General features: G+C 34.2%; 1 protein-coding gene across 2 annotated transcripts; it reads left to right on the top strand.

The window, feature by feature from the left end:
• Positions 1–6,677: 6,677 nt before the first annotated feature.
• LOC140977962 (protein IQ-DOMAIN 19-like) lies at positions 6,678–9,442 on the top strand. Of its 2 annotated transcripts, XM_073442643.1 has the most exons (4): positions 6,685–6,898; positions 7,053–7,576; positions 7,920–8,159; positions 8,490–9,442. In XM_073442643.1, exons 2-4 carry the CDS (start codon positions 7,103–7,105, stop codon positions 9,198–9,200), a joined length of 1,425 nt encoding a protein of 474 aa, XP_073298744.1. In that variant the 5' UTR covers positions 6,685–6,898; positions 7,053–7,102; the 3' UTR covers positions 9,201–9,442. The 2 variants fall into 2 exon arrangements, with proteins under 2 accessions (XP_073298745.1, XP_073298744.1); XM_073442644.1 differs by having other exon boundaries at positions 6,678–7,576; positions 7,920–8,141.
• Positions 9,443–10,683: the final 1,241 nt, after the last annotated feature.

The following is a 10,683-nucleotide window of genomic DNA, read 5'->3' as shown; positions in this document are numbered from 1 at the left end:
AAGATAGCGATTTGGAATTTTAAAAATAAATTAAATTACAATAAAATTAAGATAATTGAAGTAAACGATATAGTATTAATGTCTATGTCAATCAAACAAATTATGGCACTGGTTCTTTGCAAGTTCGTCTATTATGCCCTCGCCCATGACATCTCCCACACGTTGTTCAACTTGAGAAGGTATCCGTTTAGTCCTTCTACGTCCTGGCTGGCTACGGGTTGTAGGAAAATAAATGGTAGGTCCATCATTCAGATAGCCCTCACTCATGTCATATGATGGAATTGGATTTATGATTCCTTTATAAGCTTGGCGGTACATGTTCATCTTAAAATATCCATCACAGAATTGATAAACTGACAGAGACTTTGATTCTATGCACGAGCAAGCATGCTTGCACGGTAGCCTATAGATCTGCCAATATCGACATGAACAACGACATGCATTCAAATCCATTGAAAAAATTTTGTCCCCATCTATCACCTCAAACAGAGCTCTACATGACTTGTGCACCTTTGAGGTTCGAGATTGTATGTATGCAATTGACACATCCTTCTCCTTTCTTGGACTTAGTTCTCCGGTCATCTCCAATGTTTTTTCTCGTCTTTTGTGCATCGTGGTCATTATTTGAATTCATATATTATCTATCATACCCACAATAGGTAGATATCGTGCTGCTTTTACCCAGTTGTTCCAGCTTTCAACGATATTATTATTAATGACACCCCATCGCTCACCCACAAAAAAAGAATTAGCCCAATTTTCTGGGGACACGCTCACAAGAACTCCTGGGCGAGCGGCATCGAATCGATTATGCTTTTGGTATGTTGCGAGAACTCATGTCTTGATGGGGTGTGCACAGCTTTCTTCAAAACAGAAGACCAATGTTTCTTGTTATGGAGAGGATACCTACGCAATACCTACAAAATTTAAATTTAAAAACATTAAAGATAATAACCAACTCAAAAAAAAAGATGGCTAAAATATTGAAAAATAAAAATAAGACAAACCTGCTTGACAAAGTTATCGACCAGATGTCTTAAACAATAAGAATGGTGACTACCAGGGAACACATATTGAATAGCTTTGATAAGTCCATGATGTCGGTCAGAGAAAAAAATGTAGCTACGGTATATCATTATGTATTGGGATGCTAAGATATGTTTTAACTGGTAGCAAAACCATTCCCAATTAGAATCGTTTTCTGTATCAACAACTGCATACGCAAGTGTAAATATATCATCATTCGCATCCTTTGCCACATTGCCTAATAAAAATCCTTTGTACTTGTTCTTAATGTTAGTTCCATCCAAAAATATTAATGGCCGACAACCACTAACAAAACCAACAAGACATACGTGAAAACAAATGAATAACCGTCTAAATTTGTTTGTCATCGAATCAATTTCACATTCAACAAAACTCCCGGGATTTGTTTCTTTAACAGCATGACAATACCATCGTAATTTATCATACGACCCCTTATCAGTTCCATGAATATCATGCATTGACATCTCTTTACCCGCCCAAACTTTATGATACTCAAGTTCTACTCCATAATATCTTTCAATGTCCTTCACTATTGTACATGGGCGATATGATAGTTCTCCCCTTAACTTCTCCTTCACAACATTAGCTACCCAAGATGAATCAGCGTTAGGGTGACCTCTACTCCGCAAATTGTCATCCCCACAACTACGCTTATGTTGTATTTTCTTATGCCGAATGAATTGTCCGCTTTATGTTTGGAGACATAAATTTTCCACTGACAATTCTCTTTGCTGCAAACAATTAAGATCTTACCACTTTCATTTCTCTTGTAACTAAAAGATCTTCTACTGGCAACAACATAATTTTTAAGATAAATCCTGAATTCGGCTGCATCTTTAAATTTTTGCCCAACACCACGTATGCAATGAATCCAAGCATCAATAGAATTGGTTAAAGTGCCAACGTCAAGATCGTGAACTCCGTCAGAACAAACTTCATCACCAAAATCAAACATAACCATTTTAATACAAATCAATAAAATACATGAGGAAACACATCAATATTCTTTTACCTAATTTACATTGAACTATAAAATATAACAAATAATTCTCAAGTACTGCACAGTAGTAAAAAACAAACAATAACTCATTTATCAACTTCGCAATTTCTAAAATTTGCAAACAAACAATAAAAAAATTGCAAAAAAAAAAAAATAAGGAAGTTACCTCGCAACATTTATGTTGACGGGGCTCTGATCATCTTTTGGAACCGTGATCAATTTGATTATATTTAATTTCAAACAACTGTGAAGGTTTATCATATTTCGGACATCATCATCTTCATTCAAGGTTACTGCAATCTGCTCATGGGGTGCCATGTATTGCAATATCGTTAATTCTGAATTAATAGCCGCACATTTTCTTCCTAAACTTTGGAATATCTCTAACAGAGTTGCGCCATTAGGAATTGAAATCAAATAAAGACCATTGACGTAGCGGCAACTTCCAAGAAACGAAAATATTGCGCTCCCGTAACCGACTTCCATCAATAAATCGATCGTGGAATATCTAAAATTTTAAAATTTGATTATGTCGATTTAGGCGTAAAATAAAATGGACATCCAAAAAAAAATTAGTCCTACAATTTCTCACTTTAAATTAAAAACTCAAATAATGGGGATACATTATTTACATAAAATAAAATCACAACCGAACCAAAATCGCCCTTTGTGCTCAAACAATGTTGAAGCATAAATTTATCTATTCACATCATATTTCAACAAAATCATACAAAATTTTCGGTACTCATTTCAGAAATATTTTTCTTCAAAATCATCGTAATAATTCAACAATTATTTTCAAAATTATTTGAGAAAAGGTAAGTCAAGTAAAACAACAATAGTGCACAAAAGAAATCAAGTGAAACATGATAATGATCTTACATGCGTAAACTAATATCAAATAACAATCTCATTCTGTCAAACCAATTCAAAAATATTCCGTCAAAATAAACTAAAACAATCTCATTTTTACAAGCCAAACTAATCTCGCATAACTATCATTCCAAGCATATCTTTTAAACTAACACGTTCTGTTAAACAAAACTTGTTCCCAAGATCATGCACATTAATGTCCATATTCGGTCAAAACAACAAAATTCAATTTCACAACACTGGGATAAATTTTACGATAAGACACCAAAATTAATTAACAAAAAAAAAACCTAAATTGGATTTAATCAAGCATATTACTTTGTTCAATCTTATTCGTGCAAATGGTGTTTGTCTGAGGAAATTCTCTGCCCTAAATTCAAGATTCTGTCCGCAAATCACAGCCCTAAACTTTGCTCCGTCCCCTCTTCAACTATTTCACTGCTGCTGTCTTTTATGGGGCCGATGGTTCATTCCGCAAATGATAATCCAATTACGAACATACAAAGTCATAAACACATTTGTGTAACCGAAATGCGATTGAAGAAAAGAAAATGTTTTTACGCACAAAAACAATTACACCTACATAATGATAAAAAATAAACGACAATTGAAATGTGTACCTTTCAATCGTCCTTTATTAGTTTTATAGGGTGGTAGTTTCACGAAAATCCGAAAATGAAGCGCCTATTTTCTCCTCCTCACATACTCTGCTTCCATCCACAAATTGCTTCGACCCAGAAATTCTTGTTTTTGCAAAGTTTGCAGGAACATGACGACAATGGAAGCTGGGATGTGTGGTTTGTGCTGGTTGGGAAGTTTGCAGGAACATGACGACAATGGAAGCTGGGATGTGTGGTTTGTGCTGGTTGGGAATCAGCTTTGCTGGGAATTTCTACGCTCGGTTGCGCAGATTCACGATTTTCAGCAACGGGTTTGTGGGAAGAGTCAGTTAATTAGACATGCGGAAAAACGGTAAAATGTGCCGATGGAGAATGGGAGAGGGTTTCATACATAATGGCTAGTGGGAAATTAAAGGGAAAAAAAGGGTTGCTCGCACAGAAAACAAGCAGAGTGGGAAGCGGGAGGAGAGCAGAAAGGGAAGATGAACATCAATAATAGGGATTCTTACAATTTTTTATTCATTACAAAAGGGTAAAATTGTAAAATTGCATGACACATGTAGTAAAAAGAAAGCTGGATTTTGGTCAAATACTAAAACACAAAAAATAACTAATGGGGACTGAATCATAACAAAATAAAGGACATATGCATTTTTCTCCAAATTCCCCTTAATAAAAACACTTATTTATTTTTCAAAATTTAATACATGTACTCTTTAATTTTAAGAATAATAAAGTTAATATCCAAATTGATATTTCTTATCTTAGCAAAATGAAAAATAATAATACATACATACTATAACAAATAAATATTATATTATTGATAAAATTAGAAATTCTAATAGTATTATTCACGTAAATGATAAATAAAACAATAATATTAACAATAAACTATTATAACTAATAAACATGATAAAGTGACTAACATGACTATTTTGTTTATTTTAACACTGGCGAATGCAGCCCAAAAACCAGCACTTGGTCAAAGAGGAAGCACATGAATAAATCACGTGATTGCCCACTGGCCAACTATTAAGTTTATTGCCATCAATTAAAAGCCACTAATTTATAATAAATTATAACAATTAGTTAATCCAATAAAATATCATTTCTGTTTCTTTAAATAAAAAAAATTCACTAATCGATCTATCAAGATTGGTTTGGTGAAAGAAACACATAACACTACTCATTGTTATAGGAGCAAAAATTTGTGTGAGATGGTCTCACGGGTCGTATTTTGTGAGACATATCTCTTATTTGGGTCGTCCATGAAAAAATATTATTTTTTATGTTAAAATTATTACATTTTATTGTGAATATCGATAGGGTTGACCCGTCTCATAGATAAAGATTCGTGAGACCGTCTCACAAGAGACATACTCAGTTATAGGTTATTTATATTGGTAGTGTTTGCAAATATTTTAAAAAATGATTATAGACTCTTTCTATATGAATTAATTTGCAAAATTTTTTAAAATAAAAATCATAATAATTTTTTTAAAGTATTTGCAAACACATACGTGATGATCAATATGATGGTAAATTTTGATTCAAAGGCGATATAATGAATTATAAACCAATAAAAGAGTAATCCGAAGAGAATACATATTTTCCAAATTAATATCATAATATCTAATGTTTTCAATTCCGATACATAGACCAAATAATACAATGCAAGCAAATAAAACAATTGGAATCACTATGAAAGATACAATTACAATATACACACACTCGTAATAAACATTAAGGTCGATATTAAATAAAATTCTTGAAATGAATCTTCCTTTTAAAAAATAACTTCGTATTTTATTTTTGTTAGGTCTTTTCAATTGTAATTTTCACACTTCTCTGGTGTCTCATGCTTTTACAATTGTCATTTTTGTTTCAAATGTGATCAATTCATCTATACGAATTAATTATACAGCGACACCAAATATGTCCTCTTCATAAACGTAAATCTTGCATTAACTAATTTGTTTGTCCACCATTCTATTCATAAATGCTTTTGGGTCCATTTATAATATATATATATATATATTATGGTTACTTCGACGCTATCTTAGCATCAATCATTGATCAATTTTATGCGATACAATATATTAGAAGATTAGGTCTCTTTTGAGACGCTCTCACGAATTTTTATATGTGAGATAGGTTGACCCTACCCATATTCATAATAAAAGTAATACTCTTAGCATAAAAGGTAATATTTTTTCATGGATAACCCAAATAAGAGATCCGTCTCACAAAATACGACTCGTGAGATCGTTTCACACAAATTTTTGTCATATTAGAAAACATGCGTGAAAAATAAATTTGATACTTTATAATTATAGTAATTGAATGAATATTTTGGACTGCATTATAAAATCGAGATGGAATAAATAATGTATATCAATATGTATATATGAACATATATGGTCAGTAATAAAAAAGAATTTAATATTGAAAGGAAAAAAATTTTAAACTGAGAAAAGATGTGACCACGTGTTGACATCATACAAAAGACCCCGTTAAAGACGAATTTATGTTATACCGGGAATGATATGTTTATATAAGATGATAAGTCGATTATCTAATTCTTAAATAAAAAAAATATCGATGGATCATACATTTTTCGTTCTGAAGCAAAATTATCGGTTGATAATCTTATACAAAACAAACGTAGACTTATCAATGTTAAGTATTACTATTCCCAATGGGGTCATAAATAAAAACTCTTGTTCCCACCATATTATATTCCTGATAGTTGGAGTATTCAACTAATCTTCTTCTTTGTGAATTAATTTACCAATATATAAAAATCAATAAAATGAGAAGGATATTTTATTAGGCGCAAATCCCTAAAAAAGGATTATTTTTTGAAAGTTGGAAAAGATTATTTCTTAGAGAATGAAATAATAAATTTTTTTTTAGTAAAGATAAGGTGGTGATAGATATATGTTTACAAGTTTCCAAACCCTATAAAAATATTTAAAAATAAGTTATTGAAATAAAGAAATGAACCATTTTTTAATTGAAATGTTATTATCATATTAAGTAAAAAGAAAAGTGCCAATAGAATCAAACCAAAAAAACAAAAAAACAGACAAAAGAAATGGAGGCATCCTAAAATTGGCCAACCCCAATTTAATGTGGGATAACGTATTCCCATCATTGCATGAGTATTGTACAAGAATAAGGCATCTTCTTCCACCAATCTCACATGCATTCTGATCACCCCCGGCGGCCTCATTCAATTTTTTTTTTTACTTTAAAAGATACCCTTTTTTTAATCTCCCACCATCTCTCCAAAAGTCGCCATTTTCTTTTCCGAATTTGTCAGATTAGAAAAAAGAATTTTTAGCTCTTCCGACGGGTAAAGAATCAATCCCACTTTCAAGATTCCTGCTTTTCTGTTCTTCGTTTCTTAGTAATTTAAAAGATTTTATGATTTTATTGAAAGGTAGTGTTGATCGTAGGAGGAGAGTTTTGTGTTATTAATTGTTGTTTTCGTTTTTGTTTTTTTTAAGGATATATGTAGAATGCGAGGGGGGAGAGCTGTTTGATAGTGAGAGGAGATATGGGGAAGACTGGCAAGTGGATAAAGAATTTCTTGATAGGGAAGAAAGATAAGGAGAAAGGGAGAGAGAATCCGAGAAATCAGAAGCAAATTTCTGCCAACGGTGGTGGAGATGAGAATCGTCACACGAGTCCCATGTCTGGGACGATTCTCATCTCGGTTCCGCAGCCCACGGCACCGAGGGAGAAGCGGCGGTGGAGCTTCCGCCGCTCTTCAGCCACGGCACCGGGGCGGCAGGAGATGAATGCCTTGGAGAATGCTGCCGCCGCCACCATCCCACCTGTGACATTTGAATCTGACAAGAAGAAACGTGCGTTGACGGTGGCTACTGGGGCTGCCGCTGATGCAGCGGCGGCGGAAGCCAAGTCTGTGGCTTTCGTGATTCAGACGAGGGCAGCAGCCTCCCGCAGGAGAAGTGCTCCGGTTGAAGACGCTGCGGCGATAAAGATACAGTCTTGTTTTAGAGGTTATTTGGTATGGATTTCTTGAGATTATCAAGTCAGAATTGGTCAATATCTGCACGCAGTTATTTTTTGGGTCATTTTCATATAATTTTTTTTATTTGAAAATCATTTTCACATAATTTTTAGCGAATAAAAAATAGTCACAAACACGAAAAGACCAATCTTAATTATTTTTCTGAAAAAGATTTTTCCTTGCAATATTACAGGAGTCTTTTTTTTAGAACAATATTACAAGAGTCTTGATCTGTTTAATAAAAGGCCCTGATTCATTGTCAATGATTGTTTTATTTGTTTGTTTGAAATGGACCCATTTTCTGAATTCCATAATAATTGAACATGTCATTTTTCCGCAGGCGAGAAAGGCTTTGAATGCACTAAAAGGACTAGTGAAGTTGCAGGCATTGGTTAGGGGGCATTTGGTGAGAAAACAGGCAGCCACTACACTTAGGTGTATGCAGGCACTGATCAATGTTCAAGTTCGAGCTCGAACCCAACGACTTCGAATGGCCGCAGAAGAAACAAAATTCATCGCGCAAACACGGTTTAATCACAGAAAATCACCGCAGGATGCCAAGGTTCGGACCTCTACTCAAGTAAGTTGAGTGAAGTTTTCGACTAAATTCCAAAGTTAGCTTGTTTTCACCTTAGCCATTGCAAGTTATAGTATTGGTACTAGAAATATGGCTCATGCGTGTCACGTGTAGAATTTCAAAACAAAAAACAATGAAACTTTTGAGTTGAAGTTAAGAATTTTATAAAAATCTCATAAAGTTTGAATGTATGTACTTTTAGTTGGAACTCATGAGTACTCTGCTCAGTCCTTTTGGGTCCTTTCTGTAGCAAAGAAAATGATTAGTTTACTTCACAAGTTCATGTATTCATGCCACCTTAATTCCCACTTGACATCTTTGTTTTTTCTTTAGGATTTCGATAAAAACCATGAAGAAAACATCAAGATTGTGGAGATGGATCTCGGAGGCAACAAACCAACGGCCAAACCAAGAAACAGCTACTCAAACCACACACCAAACCACATACCTAATGATCCCAGAATTTCCACGCCCCGTGCATCACTGAAGTTACAAGAAGGGCCCTGCCAAATATCACCATCACCATCAGCCATAACCGAATCGAGCCCACGAGCCTGCAGCAACCATTTCGAAGAATACTCTTTCGACACAACACAAAACAGCGCCCAGTGCTACACACCAATAATATCCAAACTCGATCAAGCTAGGCTCCCTTATTCCTACCCCAGATCAGAATGTGCCGAGCCTATTTACAACGAATGCTCATTCTACCCAAGTTATATGGCCAACACCGAGTCTTCCAAGGCTAAACTCCGATCCCACAGTGCCCCGAAGCAACGCCCTCTCGAGACATTTGTAAGGCAACCGAGCAGGACGAAAAGGCCGTCTTTGGAAGGAAGAAGTCACGTCCCAAAAGCTGTTAGAATGCAAAGATCATCGTCTCATGTCGGGCCAAAGGCTCAGAATTATCCGAACTCGTATTCTGTGAAGCTCGACAGATCAAACGTTTCAATAAAGGAAAGTGAATGTGGATCGACTAGTACTATCATGAGTAACACTACATACAGCAGATCCCTCTTGGGAATATTCGACGTAAGAATTTAAACGAACCTTAACGTTTATGCTCGATTATGTTATGAATCAAAACAAGAAAGATTCAATACTGGAATTGGGTACTAATTTCTTGTTGCTGAAGAACAAGCAAAGCCAGAACCAGATCTGATCAGAGTAATATCTGCAGATACAAAAATAAAAACTAGTAACGTTTGGTTTTATGTAGGGTGAGCATTGTATTGAAGCTTTCATGCTTGTATTTATTTTCATAATAACTTTTTGGTTTCATGTTTTATGACTTGGATACAGATTTTTAGATAAAGAAGAAGTTGCAGGGTAACTTAATACATACAAATTATTTCAAATTATGTTCATATATGTTTTTTTTGGCTTGTGGAGTTTCATCAGTGCTGTCAACGGCCGGCGGCCAATACAACGGGAACCCGGCACGCCACAAGTTAGGGGAGGGGTTACGAGGACAACCCATCATTTTTTTTAAAGAAGAAATAAAAAATATGAAAGAAACACTGATATTCATAAATAAAAATATTATCATTGTCACATAATAACAAGTAATAAATGTCATGATCAAACAAATCATATAATTGTTGTGAAAAAGTAAAAATTTACGGTAAAAAGTAAAAATCTCAAACTCTCAAAATTATCACACTACACACTTTATAATATTTTTCTCTCAACTCAATTGTGATTTTCTTCACAAATGAGAGATATATTTATAGAAAATTTTTACAAATAATCTAAAAATAAATTACATCATTACCTTAATCATCACACACAAATTTCAATATTCAACACCTAATTTTACCTAATTTTCAACATTCAAATATTCAACATTCAATATTCAAATATTCAATATTAAAATATTAATTTTCAACACTCCCCCTTGTGATGATGATCATAATGATTGTCTTCATTACGTGTTTTTATACTGCCTCGTTAAAAACCTTACTAGGAAAAACCCATTGGGATAAAAACCATAGTAAGGGAAAAAGAGTGCAGTCACGTAAACTCCCCCTCATGTTGACACGAACAATTCTTCACAAATTTCGTAGATTGCGCATCCCAATATTATATATGTGCTTTCTGAATATTGTCGTAGGAAGTGCCTTTGTGAAGAGATCTGATGAGTTTTCACTTGATTGAATGTGACGAACATCAATACATTTATTCTTCTCAAGCTCCTTGGTGAATGCGAAGAACTTAGGAGGAATATGTTTAGTTCTGTCGCTTTTTATGTATCCTTCTTTCATTTGAGCAACACATGCAGCATTATCTTCATATAGTATCACAGGCTTCTCGTCGAATGATAATCCGCATGAGATTTGGATATGTTGAGTCATTGATTTTAACCACACACATTCACGGCTTGCTTCATGTAGTGCAATAATCTCGGCATGATTTGATGAAGTTGTTACAAGTGTTTGTTTCTGTGAACGCCAAGAAATTGCAGTGCCTCCACGAGTAAATACATATCCAGTTTGAGAACGTGCTTTGTGTGGATCAGATAAGTATC

Source organism: Primulina huaijiensis, chromosome 6 (assembly GCF_012295235.1).
Source record: "Primulina huaijiensis isolate GDHJ02 chromosome 6, ASM1229523v2, whole genome shotgun sequence".
NCBI classification, from domain to species: Eukaryota; Viridiplantae; Streptophyta; class Magnoliopsida; order Lamiales; family Gesneriaceae; genus Primulina; species Primulina huaijiensis.
This window is presented reverse-complemented; position numbering and strand designations above follow the sequence as displayed.

Bases quoted from the DNA above. Each gene is read 5' to 3' on its own strand.
- LOC140977962 (XM_073442643.1), top strand. From the start codon at position 7,103: ATGGGGAAGACTGGCAAGTGGATAAAGAATTTCTTGATAGGGAAGAAA. The intron at 7,577-7,919 runs GTATGGATTTCT...ATTTTTCCGCAG, and splicing joins CTTGTTTTAGAGGTTATTTG to GCGAGAAAGGCTTTGAATGC. The intron at 8,160-8,489 runs GTAAGTTGAGTG...TTTTTTCTTTAG, and splicing joins AGGTTCGGACCTCTACTCAA to GATTTCGATAAAAACCATGA.